Here is an 18,473-nt window from a genome sequence, read left to right on the forward strand (position 1 = left end):
CCGGCTCCGCGCCTCCCCGGCCGCCGCGCGCCATGCGCCCCCACGGCCCCGCCGCCGCCTCCCCGCAGCGGCTCCTCGGCCTCCTGCTGCTGTTGCTGCTGCAGCTGCGGACGCCGTCGAACGCCTCCGAGACCCCCAAGGGGAAGCAAAAGGCGCTGCTCCGGCAGAGGGAGGTGGTGGACCTGGTGAGTGCGGCGGCGGGGACAGCGCCGCGGGCCGCACGAGGAGGGCGTGCGTCCAGCTGTGGGGGGAGGGGTGGTCTGCGCAGCTTCGTGTGGGTCGTGCGTGCGCCTGGGTGTCCCGCTTTGTCCGAGGCCACGTGTGCGGTAGGACCTGCGCCAGGCGTGCGGTGAGGTCGCACGGGAGACTCAAATGACGGGGCCGTCGTGGAGCGTAGATGCGCTATGGGTCGGGTGGCACGCCCCAAAATACAGGGAGACGCCCAATAATTTCTGGCCTCTGAGGGCCCTCCACATCCCAGGAAGATGGAGAGGGTGAGGGCGGCAATGAGAGTAGAATGAGGAGCTTAGATAAGTTAGAAGGTGGGCCTGGGAGCTGCCTGGGAGATCCTTAGACTCGCTGATCCCCTGGGTGGGCCTGGCCCAGAGCCCTGCGACGTGTCCTGTGTTGGGGCTGGTGGCCACGTCTGCCTGCAGGAGAGAATAACAACCCTCACAAAGCATCCGTCCAACTCTTTGTAACTTGAATACTATGAGTCATGTCGGGTCATCCTCCTAGGATGTAGGGGCTGCAATTTACTTTGTTGTGTTGGACGACCACAGCTCAGGACAGGAATGGTTCAGAGGGTTAAGCCAGAAGGGGAAAATGAAGGGACCGGCCAACAACCCTCCAAGAGCCCATTTCATTGTTCTGTTTAGGCAGACAGGCAGGCAGGCCTTCCAGATACTCTGGGTCCTCAGCCTGTGGCCACCAAGCTGGAGCAGCACAGTGCAGCAAAGGGAGAAGATAGTTTCCAGGACAGCAAACAGCCCAAGTGCTTTCTGAGGGGCTAATCTACGGGAGGGTCTGTTTGCTTAAAGCTCTTTCCCTCCGAAAGTAAACCAACCTCATGGAGGGCAGAGCAGTCCCTTCACAACCTACCATATTCCTTGGCACACAATACACTTAAGTCCTTAAGCCAGTCTTATTTGCAGACAAATATGGTTTACAGGCATTGCAGGGCATAAAGTAGCGGCATTGTTTTGATAAAAAACTGTTTTGAATTTATTAAGTTGCCATTATAAACTGAGCTAATAAACCAAACTCCCTGGCAGCTAGTTCTATGGCAGATTCAAAAGCTCTGGAAAAGAAAATTCCTACCATTGCACACTGCACTTTTCGGTGATGTGCTATGTAATTTTGCTCCACAAAGAAGACAATGTGTTCAGGGCTATGGTTCTATTTTAAGGGTCTAAATTGTTTAAAACTGTACCAAATGGTTGTGGTTCATGTGCAGTTTGCATTTATGAATTTGTAATTATGATACACAAAATACCCCTGTTTCTCCATAAAGCCAGCAATTTTTTTTTTCCTCCACGGATTTTCAGTACCTGCGGTTTCCCACAGCTCTCGCCCAACTTGGAAAAGCTTTTATGCAACCAAGCTCAGGTGCATCCTGTGGATTGGATTTGGTTTTGCTGGGGAAAAAAATTTCATGTGGTCATCAAGAAAGTTTCAACAGATTCTATAAAGCAACTTCTTTGTACAGAATCTGTCAAAGCGTTCCTTTCAGGCTTCCAGCAACCTCTGCCCCCTGGTGGTCAGGGAGAGAAAGGGCGCTCATTCTATAGACCTTGGTAGAACACCTGCCTAGTACTAAGCATCTGCTGGGTTAGTATTTTACTTTTTTTTATTAACTTTTTAAAATTTATTTTTGATAGACACAGTGTGAGTGGGGGAGGGTAATAGAGAGAGGGAGACACAGAATCCGAAGACAGGCTCCAGGCTCTGAGCTGTCAGCACAGAGCTGGATGTGGGTCTAGAACCCACTAACTGAGGGATCGTGACCTAAGCCAGACTCAAGAGTCAGATGCTTAACCAACTGAGCCCCCGGGCACCCCATGGGTAAGCATTTTAAAGTGAAAGAAGACAGATGTAGTACCTGTGAAACCAAATTCAATAAAATTATGTGGTCACTGGAATGCAGTTTATTTATTTATTTTTGAGAGAGAGAAAGCGAGAGAGCACGAGCAGAGGATGGGCTGAGAGAGAATCTTAAGCAGGCTCACTCAGCATGGGGCCCAACTTGGGGTTCCATCTCACCACCATGAGATCATAGCCTTGAGAGTCATGATCAAGAGTTGGATGCTTAACCAACTGAGCCATCCGGACACTTCTGTTTTAGAATATTTTAAATTTTAGCATGTCTTCAAATACTTTTTCAATTTTGTTAAATACTTTTCTTACTATTTCTTTGGTAATAAATAAACATTGCATTTTTTTCTTACATCAGGAAAATGGCAGTGGCCAAAGTCATGACATAAATCATTTATCAAAACAAAGATAAGGGGCACCTGGGTGGCTCAGTCAGTTGAGCATCTGACTTTTGATTTTGGCTCAGGTCATGATCTCAGGGTTGTGGAATTGAGCCCTGCCCGCCCCTCCTCCCCCCATCAGTGTGGAGCCTGTTTAAGATTCTCTCTCTTCTCTGTCTCCCCCTCTGCCCTTTTTCCCTGCTCTCATGTGCTCTCTCTTTCTAAAATAAACTGTAAAAACCAAGGATAAAATTGGTGATATGAAAAGAAATTGATTGGGAAACATTATATACATGAGGATCCTTCCTAGGCAATGTCGTTACTGGCTTTTATAATATGACCATGTCTAATCCCATATATTATTTTAATATATAAGGAATCTTGGTTGGTTAGTTTGTTTTCACTGGACAGTATCCTTATATAGAATGATAGTATAATTTACACAAATAGGGGAATGTTAAAGTAAAAATTTAAGTGGATTGTATTTAGCGTTTGGAGGACCCTAATAAAAGGACCAATTCAGAAATCAACATGGGAATTAGACAGACGGAGGTAAAATATCACCTTTACCACTTACCCAACTACATTGATATGTGTGGCTTATGTGTGTTGGCTGGCAGATTTGCTAAGGCTGCCTTTCCCTGCTCTGGACTCTGGGAAGGTCCACCCAAGGGAGCAGACACACTTGCCCAGTGTCCCTGCCTCACATGGTCTTGGGGGAATAATAAGAATCATCATGGCTGACATACGCAGTGCTTACTGTGTGCCCCGCACTGCTCTAAGCGCATTTTTACATATTATCTCACTTAAATCTCATATGAACCCTACAAGGTAAGAATCTTTATTATTTTCTTCATTTTACAGGTAAGGAAACAGGCACTGAAAAGTTGTCTTATCTCACATAGCTAATGTGGTTGAACTAGGATTAAAATCCAGAGAATCAGCTCAAGAATCCATGCTCTTAACTTCTGCCTGACACCCAGAAGTAATCTTAGCACGTAAAGGGTTGGATAGATTACTGCCACCCTAATGAAAACCGGCAGTCACCTGTAACCATGTCATTCACTCCTGAGAGGGAGATTGGAGGCCAGAAGTGTTACCCTAGTGACACTTCCTTCCCATAAAAATAGAAGCAGGAGATGTGCAATCTATTTCAAAGATACTGCCTGTTTAAGATCATTATTAACTAAGACTTTTAAATAATTTTATCCCTCGGAATATATCTTAGGGAGATAATTCAAAAGATGAAAAAAGCTATATGCATGAAGATTTTCATTCAATAATATTAATGACAGAAAAAATAGAAACAACCTAAGTATCCCAGAATAATGCAATGGCGACATAAAAATTTTAAAGTATCATTCTGAACTCCAAGTCCCTTTACAGCATATAAGATCAGAAGAAAACAGCAGTTTGTTTTCAATTATGATATTGAAAGGGGTTGGTAGGGTATTTCCCTGAAATACAGCTATTGAAAAATTATGTATACTTTTCATAAGCAGTAGAAAAAAGCAGGCAAATGAAAACATTGTGTCATCTTTGATTTGTGTGTATGCAGATGTGTGTGTAGTTTGTGCAATAAAAAGAACAGGAAAGAAATCTTAATATTTTAGAAATAACTTTAAAATCAGTTCCCTATAGGGACACCTGGGTGGCTCAGTCAGTTAAGTGTCCAACTTGGGCTCAGGTCATGATCTCACGGTTTCTGAGTCCGAGCCCTGCGTCAGGCTCTGTGCTGACAGCTCAGAGCCTGGAGTCTGTCTTCAGATTCTGCGTCTCCCTCTCTCTCTGACCCTCCTCCTGCTCACGCTGTCTCTGTCTCTCTCTCAAAAAAAAAAATAAATAAATAAAAAATCAGTTCTCTGTAATAATTCATTTAGAACTTGAACAAGTGGTATGAAGGGATACTGCACTCCAGGTGCTCAAAATAAATGCAATTCTAATCAGTATGAGTATTGGGGGGCACCTGGGTGGCTCAGTCAGTTGGGCGTCTGACTTTGGCTCAGGTCATGATCTCACAGTCTGTGGATTCAAGCCTCGCATTGGGCTCTGTGCTGACAGCTCAGAGCCTAGAGCCTGCTTTGGATTCTGTGTCTCCCTCTCTCTCTCTCTGCCCCTCACCCATTTATGCTCTGTCTCTCAAAAATAAATAAACATTAAAGAAATATATTTTAAAAAAACAAAGAATGAGTGTTGGAATCTTAAGTGATGAGGGTTTGTCCCCTTTCCTTTTTCTGCTCTAGTATAATGGGATGTGCTTACAAGGACCTGCAGGGGTGCCTGGGCGAGACGGAAGCCCGGGGGCCAATGGCATTCCTGGCACCCCTGGGATCCCAGGTCGGGATGGATTCAAAGGCGAGAAGGGCGAATGCCTGAGGGAAACCTTTGAGGAGTCCTGGACACCTAACTACAAGCAGTGCTCCTGGAGTTCGCTGAATTACGGTATCGATCTTGGGAAAATTGCGGTAAGTGAAGCCTAATTATTTTAAAGTTGAAACAAAACCCAAGCATTTTCTTAGTTGAATGTGAAGTTTAGATGAGATTTTATTTTATTTTTACTAAAAGACTTTTTACAAAATCAAGGAGTAGGAACCCTGTAGCCTTTAAGAGAATTAACGGGGGGAGGGGGGGAATGATAACATTTCAGTTAATTTATAAAGGTGTTTCTAAGACAAATAGATCACTGTGTTATTTTAACCCTAATAATATCTAACATAACTTACTCCATTATTAAATGCAAAAAGAAAGGACAGTGTGAGTATCTGTATTGGAGAGTAAGCCACTTTCCAGTCTTGTTCTAAAGTGAATTTAAATTTAAATTAGTATAAGACATTCTGCTGAGGCTCCAGACCATGAAAGAGTGGGAAGAAATTTCCAGGAAACTACCCAGTGATGGGAATTATCTCGAAGCGGGAAGTCTATTGGCATTTGTCATTATTCTGGATAGCAGGTGGGAAATGGAACGGACCAGAGATATACTACGGTGAGCATTTAAAATTTGTCTGTGAGGGCGCCTGGGTGGCTCAGTTGGTTAAACATCCACTTCAGCTCAGGTCATGATCTCACAGTGCGTGAGTTTGAGTCCTGTGACAGGCTGTGTGCTGACAGCTCAGAGCCTGGAGCCTGCTTCCGATTCTGTCTCCCTTCTCTCTGCTCCTTCCCAGCTTGCACTCTTTCTCCCTCTCTCAAAAATAAATACACATTAACAAAATATTTTTTAATTTTTTTTTATGTTTGTTAATTCTTGGGAGACAGAGAGACAGTGCAAGCAGGGGAGGGGCAGAGAGAGAGGGAGACACAGAATCAGAAGCAGGCTGTAGGCTCTGAGCTGTCAGCACAAAGCCTGACACAGGGCTCGAACTCAAAAAGTGTGGGATTATGACCTGGGCTGAAGTCAGACTGAGCCATCCAGACACCCCACAAAATATTTTTTAAAAATTTGTGAGGCACCTGGGTGGCTCAGTCAGCTAAGCATCTATCTGACTCTTGATTTCAGCTCAGATCATGATCTCACAGTTTGTGAGCTTGAGCCTTGCATCAGGCTCTGCACTGACAGCATATAGCCTGCTTGGAATTCTCTCTCCCTCTCTTTCTGCCTCTCCTCTGCTCTCTCTCTCACAAAACAAAAACCAAAAACCCAAATTAAAAAAAACTTTTTTTTAATTTGTCTGCCACAGTGAAGCGGAGGGAAAGTACTCAAAAGATCGCGTCTGGCACTGCATTTTGATTAATGATTCAGTCTCTTTAATTAGTGTTTGATTCAAAAGCATCTGGTAAGACGATGGGGATGGCACCGAGCTGGGGAAGCTGGTGCTGTTTCTAAACCTCGTTCTTTGGCTGACTGGTGCTGTACACGGTTGTGTGCGCAATGTATTCCTTGATGGTAACCACTCGGACCGCCAGCCACAGCAAACAGAAGAGATTTTACTTTCACAGCCTTCTGAGCTGCTCCTCATCGCAGCTCTTTCATGTCTGCTCGATTATCTACAAAACTGTTCGAAGACTGTCTTGATTTGATTTGTGTGTCCTAGAATTTCCATAGAGCTTCCATAGTTTCGGTCACTATGGTTTGTATTTTCATATGTGATTTCTTAGAAAGCATTTTGTTGAAATGCTGCCTGCTTCTTTAAACCTCTGCCATTGACCGGTTACTTATTTGTAGTTCCTCCAAAGTTGCTGAGTTCTCTCTTAAAACTATCCGTGTGGACTCTAAATATTTAATATGTTTTTAAGTTTCTTAGGAGCGGTCAGAACGGGTTTGGGAGTTTTCTGCAGGTAAAAGAGAGTAGACTGTGAGCCAGTAGAGAGACACATTTTGCCAAGAGCAATTAGAGAAAAAAAAACCCTGGGCTTTCTAACTGTGCCATATAGGTAAAGGTGAAAACCTCCACCTCTGCTTTACCCCTGGTACTGTTTGCTGTTGCTTAAAAAGAAACTGGTCAAGGGACCTGGGTGGCTCATTTGGTTAAGCAGTTAAGCGTCTGACCAGCTTAGGTCATGATCCTGTGGTTCGTGGGTTAGAGCCCCATGTCGGGCTCTGTGCTGACAGCTCAGAGCCTGGAACCTGCTTCCAATTCTGTGTCTCCCTCTCTCTGATCGACTCACTTGTGCTCTGTGTATCTCTCTCTCAAAAATAAATAAACATTAAAAAAAATAAAAAACTGGTCAAGAATAACTATATAGAGACAGTGCCAGTCTAGAATATAGGATTCCATAAGGGTAGAGATTCTGTTTCATTTACTGCTGTAACTGTAGCATCTGGCATTAGGGCTCAGGAAATATTTTTTGGAGGAAAAAAAAGTAAATGTATAGATTGGTTTGGTTTATTTATTTATTTTAATGTTTTTTATTTATTTTTGAGAGACAGAGAGAGACAGTGCAAGCAGGGGAGGGTCAGAGAGAGAGGGAGACACAGAATCGGAAGACAGACTCCAGGCTCTGAGCTGTCAGCACAGACCCCGATGCGGGGCTCGAACCCATGAACCCTGAGATCATGACCTGAGCTGAAGCTAGATGCTTAACCCACTGAGCCACCCAGGTGCCCCATAGATTGGTTTGGTTTAAAACACGGAAGATGAGCTGTTTTGAGTAAAACTAAAAGGTACCTTCAACGGTGTGAATAATTTTAAGAAGGCCATACTTTGATTTTCTGAGAGTACCTACTATCAGACTCTTGTCTACCTTGCAGAGAACCTCTCTCCTGTAAAAGTTAAGCTTTTTAAAATGTAATCTGCAGGGCGCCTGGGTGTCTCAGTCCGTTAAGTGTCTGACTCTTGGTTTTGGCTCAGGGCATGATCTCATGGTCTTGTGCATTCAAGCCCCACATGGGGCTCTGCGCTGGCAGTGCGGAGCCTGCTTGGGATTCTTTCTCTCCCCCTCACTGCCCCTCCTCGACTCATGCTGTCTCTGTCTTTCTCAAAAGTAAAATAAACTTTAAAAATAAATAAATAAATAAATAAATAAATAAGTAAAAATAAAGTGTAGTTTGAGGAAGAAGAAAGTTAAATAAAATTCACAATGCAATTTGAAAGCCTAATGCAAATTGAAAATGCTAAGGAAACCCTGTTTCTGTGTTTGTGACAGGAGTGTACATTTACAAAGATGCGCTCCAACAGTGCTTTACGAGTTTTGTTCAGCGGCTCACTCCGGCTAAAGTGCAGAAGTGCGTGCTGTCAGCGTTGGTATTTCACGTTCAACGGAGCTGAATGTTCAGGACCTCTTCCCATTGAAGCCATAATTTATTTGGACCAAGGAAGCCCTGAACTCAATTCAACAATTAATATTCATCGCACTTCTTCTGGTATGTAGAATAGAACTGCAGAAGGTGCCTTACGTCTTTAGAGACCAAACACGGGTTTTGAATCCACTAGTGTGTTGGCTCACTAGCCTGTGAGAAGGAGCCCTATAGCAAGTTTTCAGTACATGATTCTTCATCCTAGTTGTGTTTCAGAATTCCCTGAAACAGATCTTTAAAAAAAACATGCAGATTCCTGGGGCCTGTCTCTGACCGACTAAGTCAGAATCTCTGTGGATAAGACTGTATTTTTTAAAAGATCCCCAAGGTTGAAAATCACTGACTTAGATGAAATGGCAAAACAGTCTCTAATGGCATAGAGCAGTGGTTTTCAACTACCTATTAGGCTCAACTGGGGAACTTAAAAAAAAAATCCCCGTGTCTGAATACCACCCCTCCAGGGAGTCTGACTTAATGGGTCTGGATGCCGCCCAGGAAATGGATTTCAGAATCTCTTCCAGTTATTCTAATGCTCAGTCAAGGCCGAGATCCACGAGCACAGGTTGATAAGAAGATTACTTCTCTGCCTTGTCCTTTATAAGGATACATCGGGTCTGCTGAACTTGCTAGAGAGAACATTTCTATATTGCATTCTCTGCTTCCGTAAGAGAATGATGTTCATTTAAACCAGTGATCACTTAAGCTGTAAGAAAAAAAATTGGTTTGTTTTGTTCTATTTTAAGGTTCATTAAAGAAAGTTTGGAAGATACCAAAAAATAGAATTGGGGGTCTCCCTAGTCAAGTCATCACCCAGACCCACCACTATCAATATTTGGTTTCTCGCGTTGCAGTGGGATAGCCCAGCCCACTCGGGAGAGCCACAAGATGTGTGTATCGCCAGCTCCATTTCCCTGATTTCTTGCAGGCATTTCTCACTATCGTGTACTTAAAAATGGCCGAGGGAGGAGAAGAGGTCCCTCCCCTGTAAACCAGAGGACATTATACCGCAGCGTGCTTTGGGGATTCAAGTCCGATACTGAACCCAGAAACTAATGCAGCACATTTCTTGTTCCTAAGAAACCAAGTGCATCCCTTCCACATTCTTCCCCAAATCCCCACGGCATCCTTGAGGTACAAAGAAGATATTTTAACCCCCTCTTTTTGCACGTGGAGGAAATAAAGTGTGTTACCCAGGAGAGCAGAAACAAGCTCCGTGCCTGCCCTCGTGCCTCCCTAGCCTGCTCTTTGAAAAAAAGCAGTCATCACTAAGCCCTTAGATACATGTGCTGGAAGGGATATGTTTTGCATCTGGAGAAGTAGTCTCTAAAATAAGAAAACTCTAGATATAAAATTAAATTTTGATTAGGCAGTGATATGTGTTAAATCGTAGTTAGTATGAGCAACTTGCTGTTACCTTGAAGGTGTTTGAGCTAATATCTTGCTATAATATAAGCCCTCAGGCCCAGGAACTATGACCTGTACGTGTATATGCCATACGTATATGTACGACCTATACATACATGTGTAGATGCTTTCTAGATTATTTAACATGGCATCATTTCCTAGCCGTGTTGTGGAAACTCAGATGGTGTGGTCAATTGGGTGGAATGTCAGAAGTAATTTGTTACTCGTAACAGTTTCTGTATTAAGGTCATGGAAGATCACCATCTTTCCCTTGCACACTGTTATTCTTTCTTGAGAGAAAGGAGACACACTTATACTAGCACGTTAAGGATGACTGAAAGCCTTGGATATGTCCATGGGAGTTTGAAAAACATTTGAATGCCACCTTGTTACCTGGGTCTAGGAAGAAAATAGGTCCAGAACTCCCTAATCCAACATATTTTAGGCAATTCATAAATTGTAATACTATATCATCAGTGGAAAAATGTTCATTCATTCAAGAAACATTATGTTGTATGTTAAAGACCATGAAGTGACCGTTTGACTCCTGATGCGAGACTGATGCTAGACCCAAAGTCGGCTCACATCACGCAGTGTGAGCTGAGCAAGCTTCTAGGCCATGGATCTGCAGAACTTGGGAGAACATGAGTCTTTCTGGGCATTTTCACCCAGTGTGGCCCTAGATTAAATGGGATTGTGGCCTCACTGCTTCATTCTCCCCACCTGGGGTCTGGGGCCTGTACCTCAGTCAAATCCCTGGATTCTGAGGGATTTACCTTAGAATTCACTGATGTGTCTGCTAAAGGAAGAAGATGGCTCCAGATCCACATCACAGAAGCTCGGCTGGGGTGTACCAACCTACCAGATGGGAAATCTGACCAGTCACGTGATGGCATCCCTCCACTACTTCTATGGCAGGACCCTTCTCTTAAAGAATCTGGCCACCTTTGGTTCCTTTTCCCCCCTTATACAGACACGTGTCTTTTTGTCTATTAAAATGACCATTGGGGGAGTTTTTTTTTTTTAATATAGAAGAACCATGGTAAGATGGAATGCAAGTTGTATATTAGCAGGTGAAAGTCCGGAGACCCTGAGAAAACTTGTATGTATATTTAACAAAGCATTTGAACACAGAGGAAAAACAAGGCTCTTTGTTTTTCCACTGTGAGGAAATTCTGTGGAAAATAAGACTCCCAGATTGAAGGACTGGTGTAATGATTATGCTAGAATTTCTTTTCGTATTACAAAAGTCCTTTCTTCTCCCTGAATGCCATGAAGTATATAGATAAGTGTTGGAAAAGGCTTTCTTTAAAAAAGACCTGCAAGTCTTCGCTTTCAAAAGTGGAGTTTTCCTTTGTTTAGTCACATAAGTTACTTTTTTTGTTTTCAGTCACCTAAACAGTAACTTTCAGGTACTCAACAGTCTCTGCTTTTATGGTCGAAACCTGTAAGAAAACTATCTGTTAAGCTTATATCATGGAACGGAGGGGTATACATCTTTTAAAAATATTTACATGGTAAGAAAAAGAGAACTTATCTTTATGAAGTCCTTATTAAGTGTTAGAATTTTTAATTCACCGTGCATTAGATAGATCTGTTATCCAGCTTGCTAAAGCAATAAAATTTAGATGGAGATTTTTGCTTTTTGTTCTAAAGAAAGATGTATCTTTCATCTCTTGTTCTGCAGTGGAAGGGCTTTGTGAAGGAATCGGTGCCGGACTAGTGGACGTCGCGATCTGGGTTGGGACTTGTTCGGATTACCCGAAAGGAGATGCTTCTACTGGCTGGAACTCAGTGTCTCGCATTATTATTGAAGAACTGCCCAAATAGATTCTTTGATTTTCATTCCCTACCTCTTTTTTTATTAAACCTTGGAGTGGTTCCTTTTAGTGGCATTTTATAGAAGTCTTATGTATGCATTTGAAAAAAAAAAACAAAGCTAAATGTGTTTACAGTGTGATTTTTACACTGTGAAAATCAGTATTATTCATTTTCCTTCCATCAGAAATGGTTTCAGGATTTTGTAGTTGATTAGAATACTTTCTTCATATTCCCCATTTCCTGTTATTTGGAATGTCATTGCATTCTTGAACTTTTCCTATTCTCTTAGGATAGCACTTTTTAAAACATAAGGCTGCCTGTTTTTGTATAAGTTATAAATGTTCAGAACTGTTTTATATCTGTGAAATAAAACTTATTTCAAACAACTTTAATATCTTTAACCTAATTGCTACTAAAATTAGAATTCTTTGTACTTTATATCTGAAAAGTTGGGTTCAATTAACTATTATATATATTAAATTTTAGTACATATATTGTCCTGTTCCATATTTTGAGGAGTGTAAAGGAAAGGGGGTATTTATGTGTCAGGCTATACATTAACAAGTACCTTAGGAATTTTATCTCTAACAAAGAATAAAAAGATGTGAATTCTGTCCTCCCAACTGCTTACTTCTAACTGGTAGGTAGAGAGGATAAAATATATATACAATTAACAATAAATCAAAGGTCAATATATTGGTTGACATAAAAGTTGTTGGAGAGGGTGGGATAATTCAAAGGGTGTTGTATTGCTTGTGGCTGACGTCATCAGAAAGCACGATGAAGGAAGTACAGGTATCAGACTGAGAAAATTAAGTGAATCCTGGCCTGGTTGAAGTGGAAGGGTCAGTATGAACTCCTAAAGTACTTTATCTTAAATAAGGCAATAATTTAAATATATATATTTTTTAGATTTTTTTTTAACATTTATTTATTTTTGAGAGACAGAGACAGATCATGAGCAGAGAGAGAGGGACACAGAATCAGAAGCAGGCTCCAGGCTCCGAGCTGTCAGCACAGAGCCTGATGTGGTGCTCTAACCCCGAATTGTGAGATCATGACCTGAGCTGAAGTTGGACACTCAGCCGACTGAGCCACCCAGATGCCCCAATAATTTAAGTATCTTCAGTAAAATAATAACAGCAGGGGCACGTGGGCGGCTCTGTTAGTTAAGCATTCGACCTTTGATTTGGGCTCAGGTCAGGATCTCATGCTTGTGAGCTCGAGCCCTGTGTTGGGCCCCACACTGAGCATGGAGCCTGTTTAAGATTCTCTGCTTCTCCCTTGCCTGTGGGACCTCTCTCTCTCTTAAAAACCAAAACCAAAAACAAACAAACAAACAAACTCACAAACAAAAAGTAATAACACAAAGTCTCTCAGTTTTTGGCCTGCAAACAATGACCTAGAAGTGATGATCAGTCTAGTAACACATTCCATTTCCTACTAAAAGGAACTAAGGCTACCTGAAGAAATGGATGATTTCAGCTCTGGGGCAGGGAATGTACAGCATGAGTCTGGAACATCTTAAAGGCATACTGGAAAACAAGGCAACTATGAAAGATAACTGAAAAGGTGCCAAGAGCCAATTTGAATTGGTTGCCACTGGTAAAGATAATACAATTTAAGGATCGGTAAAGACAAAGCAGTGGTTTACCACACATCAAATGTATTTTAATGCAGGAGTTCATAACGGTATTAACATAAAATTCATTGGTCAACTTGCAGGATGCCAGCAAACCAACTTGTTACTGTGAAAATTGGTAAATAGGAAAAAAACCAAGCATTTATTCTGCTTTCTCTATATGAACTGTATTTCTGGGTAACCAAACTGTTGATGAAGGGAAATCTCCCCTTATAGAAGTGTGTGTGTTTTTATAGGGGTGTATTGGTATAGGTAACAAATGAAGTGACAGAATTAGAATATCAAACATTCAACCCCTCATGAATTAAGGGATCTAGCAATGATAATGACAGATAACATGCAAAAAAGTGAGGCAGCAGACCATGTACCTCTTAATGAAAGTACATAACACCACTTAAGAAGCAGTTTTGCCAGGGCGCCTGGGTGGCTCAGTCGGTTAAGCCTCCGACTTCGGCTCAGGTCAGATCTCACGTTCGTGGGTTTGAGCCCCGTGTCAGGCTCTGTGCTAACAGCTAGCTCAGAGCCTGGAGCCTGCTTCCTGTTCTGTGTCTCCTTCTCTCTCTGCCCCTCCCCCTCTCATGCTCTGTCTCTCTCTGTATCAAAAATAAATAAAACATTTAAAAAATTAAAAAAAAAAAGAAGCAGTTTTGCCAAGAAACCATCAAACTTGGATTTGATTTAGTCCCAGATATAACCATTAAATTTTAGGAACTACAAGAGATAGAAGAACATGTTAATTGACATGACAGAATCATAATCAGCAAATCTAGACTATGGGAAACTTGAAAGACTAGTTGGTTTCTTCAACAAATACATTGCAAGAAAAGAGAAAGAAAAAACATGTATTAAAAGATTTACAATCTCAATCCATTTCAATGTTTGGACTTTCTTTGGATGCTTGAGATAATTGAGGACATTTGAACACTAACTGGATATTTGATATCAAACAATTACATATTTTTTAGGTGTGATAAAGGTATTGTTATTTTTAAACTTCTGAAAAATTTTTATTCATATTGGAGAGACATAAGTGGTGGAGGGATGGTGTGGAGGGGGGAGAAGCAGGCTCTGTACTGACAGCAGTGAGCCTGATATAGGGCTTGAACTCACAAATCTGAGCTGATGTCGGACACCCAACCGATTAAGCCACCCAGGTTCCCCCTTTGATTCTTTTTTTTTTTTTAAGATTTTATTTTTAAGTAATTTCTACACCCAAGTTGGGGCTCGAACTCACAATCCTGAGATCAAGAGTCACATGCTCCACTGACTGAGCCCACCAGGTGCCCCATATTGTGATTTTTAAATAGCACTTATCTTTTAAAGATAATAATACTGGAATATTTAAGGTAAAGTGATATGATATCTGGAATTTCCTTCAAAATAATCTGGGAAGGAAAAGAGGGTGAGAAGGAAAAGAGGGTGAGAAGGAATTTAGGTGAAATAATGTAGAAGACAGAAGTTAACCAAGATCAGTAAAAATTTTGAGAAATGGGACTGGGATTAAGGACATTTTGGGTGGGGACAAGAACATTAGTTCAGACCTCTGTAAATTAGCAAAGATTGTGAAGAGATTTTTGTCCCATGTGAATGTCTATCAAAGGATATGTATTTCAGAGGAGGCTCTTAATACTGAGATGGACAAAATAACACACTGTTGATATCAGCTTCTTTCCCCAGACACTCCAGTGCTGTATTCAGTGGGCCCATGAACAAAGAAGCTCTGGTGGCAAAGATGGAGGCTATGTTCAACAACACAGAATCTCCCTTAAAGGCTGGCCTGGTGGGGTACCTGGGTGGCTCAGTCGTTTGACTCTCAATTTCAGCTCAGGTCGTGATCTCAAGGTAGTGGGATCGAGTCCCCCGTCAGGCTCCATGTTGGGCTCCATGTTCTTCAAGGAACCCGCTAAGGATTCTCTTTCCCTCTCTCTCTCTGCCCCTCCCCCACACTCTCACGCATTTGAGCACTCTCCCTCTTTCTTTCTAAAAAAAAAAAAAAGGTGGGATTGGACAAGTCAGCCACTTATTGGACCTCTTCTACCATGGAGAGGAGAGATTCATTTTCATGGAAATGGAAATATATTCCGGATATAGATTGCTCTCTGTGCCCATAATACCATCCATGGACTCACAGATTGCCTTAACCACTCTCATGACATTCTACCCAGCCCCACTTCAGATACAGAAACCGCACGTTACAACAGATAAATGCAGCAATCAGGCTCACCCCGTGCAATTAATTGGCACCACCACATAGCTCATACGCTAGACTGTCAGGCTAATCTAAATGAAAGGTGAAATGGCTAATCTAAATGAAAGGTGAAATTGCTGACTCATCATGGTTCCAGTTGGCAAACAACATCCTCAAAGGATGGGGTTCTGTCTTACAGGTTGCAGCACATGCTTGGATCAGAAATCATTACATGCTGTTCTCGCTCCTTCAAGCAGTCGAAGTGAGAATGGCTTCTCTCACTATTATACCTAATAACTCACCTGCAGACCTTTCCCTTCCCTTGCTGACCATGTTGAACTCTGCTGGTTTGGGATCGTCTTCTCCCAGCAGGGATTTCCAGCAGGGGACACAACAATAGTTCCACTGAATTGGAAGATGAGACTGTACCAGTTTTCTATTGGCTGCACGACTAATTTAGTAGATTGTAACAACACAAATGTGTTTCTCTCATGGTTTCTGTGGGTCAAGGGTCGAGGTACAGGTTAGTTGAGTCCTCTGTGCACAGTGTCACCAGGCTGAAATGAAAGTGTTGGTTCAGTCCTCTCATTTGAGGCTCAGGATCCTTCTCTCAGCTGTGTTGTTAAAAACCTCGTTTTTTTTGCTGTCAGCTGAGAACTCCTTACATCTCCTAAGGGTCCCTCCCAGGTGCTGGATAGATGGCCCCTCCTCTTAAAACATGGCTGTTTTTCTTCCAGACCAGCAAGAGAAGGTTCCTGCTTTTAAGGGTTGTCTGCTTAGGTAGGTTAGATGCACCCAGGATAACCTCCTTTTGGATTATAGTCAACTGATTAGAGACCCTGATTACACTTGCAAAATTCCTTTTCCCATATAACATAGTCATGGAGTTGATATCCAAATATGTTTATAGGTCCCAAAGATACAGAAGCAGAAGTAGGTTGTTCACATCAGGGGCAGGGATCAGGGAGTCGTCAGACGCCTACCTGCACACACAACGCCACCTGACCATTTTGCACTCTTTATACCACTGACCCAAAAGGTGAGAAACAGGAGGTTAATCTATTAACTTTACTGATGGATCTCAATTACCAAGGGAAATTGTTTGTGCTATGGTGGAAACATGGATTATGTTTGGGACCCAGGAGATTTTCTCTGGTTCTCTTCCATGCCAAAGATTATTGAAGAACTACAAGAACCGGAAGAGTCACAGTGATTGAGGACCCAGACCTTTTGGGAAGGAGGATTTGGATCTATTTCACCAGGTAAGGAAACCAGAGTTGCGAGTTCTGGCTGTAGGCAAGGAAAATGTGGAACAGGTAGTTAGAGGTAGAAGCTATAGATACCAGCTATGACCTTGTGAACAATGACAGAAACCAGGACTGTGGCAGCTTTGGATATTTTCTCTTTGTTCTATGCATGTTTATTTATATGTGCTGACCATTTTGTCCCTTTCTTTCCTTCCCATTTTTATTTTGTAAAAAAGTTGAAAAAAGTTGACGGAGGTCAACTTTACAAGGAGGTCTTTAGTTAACAAAATATTTGGTGAGACCGTGACTGAATTTGAGGAGTAATTAATATAGCCAGCAATGGATTCAATGACTGTTGTGTTTTGTGTTTTCTCATTTGGGGGAAGAGCCGGCACTTCACTTAGCAGAACAGCTGTATCATGCTAGGCTTAACTACATAGTTGCTTTGTTGTTGGGAAGGAATTGGATTGGAAGCCAAATACTCAAAAGAGTCAATTAAGCTACTTATCAATTTATTGCTTCTGAGCTCTAAATTCATTCTTTGGTACCTACTCTGATAATGAACTGGACTCTGTTTTTCCTTTAGAATGAGCCTATTAATGGGGCACCTGGGTGCTTAGTCAGTTGAACATCCAACCCTTGACTTCAGCTCAGGTCATGATTCCAGGGTTGGGGGATCAAGCCCTACGTTGGGCTCTGCACTGAGCATGGAGCCACATTGGGGTTCTTTTTCCCTCTCCCTGACCCTCTCCCCTGCTGGCACTTTCTCTCAAAAAAGAAAAAGAAGAGAAAAAAAAGAATGACCCTATTAAGCAGAGAATACTGGAGGAACATCGCAGAAGAAAGAAGCTGGGCTTCCGGGTTTCAGAGTGCTGAAATTGGCGTTTTCTTGCTCCTCTCAGTGGGGTGTGCTCGATCTGGCAGTGCCTTGCTCCAGTTGCATACCTAGATTGCAGTCCTTTAGCTACCTTGCAGCCCCATGCCAAGAGGCCTGATTTTCTTGCTGCACTTGAGGGGGCCACCACATAGTCCTGGCGTCTGGTGTGGCGGTAGCCCTGACTCCCCAGTGAACCCATCCACAATCTCAGCTTGCTTGCCCCTAAAGAGTTGTTCCTGAAGCCTTTCCAATGTGGACAAAGTCTGCCCTGGTTTTGCACCTGCAAAAATATCCCAACTCCCTTGGCAACCTGCTCACTAGCCTTGGCTTGCTTGTGCCCAAGGGCATCGTTTCCTGTTTATCAGGTAATGCTAAACCAGCCCTGGCCCAGGAAACCCAGCAAACTTTCTCATCACCCGGTGCTTTGCAAGCCTGCCTTCTTCACCAAGTGTGAATGCCAAAGGGGGACCCTTTTCCAAGCTTGTCCTTCCTTGGCTACTCCCTCAGCCTTCAGGTACTGTTTCCAGTTCCCATAGTGTTTACTCTATTATAGCTTAGCGATTCCTTAATCTTCTGCTGGTTAAATTTGCTGTGTGTTCCATGTCCTGGTTAGACTTAGACTTGACAGGTGTGATTCATTGATTGGAGTTAAGGACAAGGAAGTGAGCATGAGTGGTGCTCGCTCTCTCTCCTCTTGGGGAACAAGATGCTCCCAGAGAGCATGCAGCACCACTTCTCCTTGCTGTCCTCTACAGGGACAGGCTGTGCAGGAGTCCTGCTTCAGTGCTGTCTGTGGCTCATAGGTATGTCTGTGTGACCCTGAGGTTTGTTTAAGGAAGACTCCTTTCACACAGATATAGAAGCCACATTCTCTAATTTCAGCCTTACTACTACTAAAGATATTTCATGTCCCACTTACCTTGTATGTTTATGAATTAGCTTAAAACTTGGAAGGGAGAGAGGTTAATGTGAATCACTTTAAAGTATCTTGTTGCTTTTTTGACATGTTGAGTGCGAATTCGTTTTCTTATTTTCTAGCCTTGTGTAGAATGAGACTAACATCACAATTAACGTATAGTGAAATTT

General features: G+C 42.5%; 1 protein-coding gene across 1 annotated transcript; it reads left to right on the forward strand.

Annotated features, from left to right (window-relative positions):
• The first annotated feature begins 29 nt into the window (after window positions 1-29).
• CTHRC1 (collagen triple helix repeat containing 1) lies at window positions 30-11,825 on the forward strand. Its single transcript, XM_029923745.1, has 4 exons — window positions 30-185; window positions 4,718-4,939; window positions 8,058-8,274; window positions 11,300-11,825. The coding sequence occupies exons 1-4, from the start codon at window positions 33-35 to the stop codon at window positions 11,440-11,442; spliced, it is 735 nt and encodes a 244-aa protein (XP_029779605.1). The 5' UTR covers window positions 30-32; the 3' UTR covers window positions 11,443-11,825.
• Window positions 11,826-18,473: the final 6,648 nt, after the last annotated feature.

Source organism: Suricata suricatta, chromosome 15, assembly GCF_006229205.1.
Source record: "Suricata suricatta isolate VVHF042 chromosome 15, meerkat_22Aug2017_6uvM2_HiC, whole genome shotgun sequence".
In the NCBI taxonomy this organism is placed as follows: Eukaryota; Metazoa; Chordata; class Mammalia; order Carnivora; family Herpestidae; genus Suricata; species Suricata suricatta.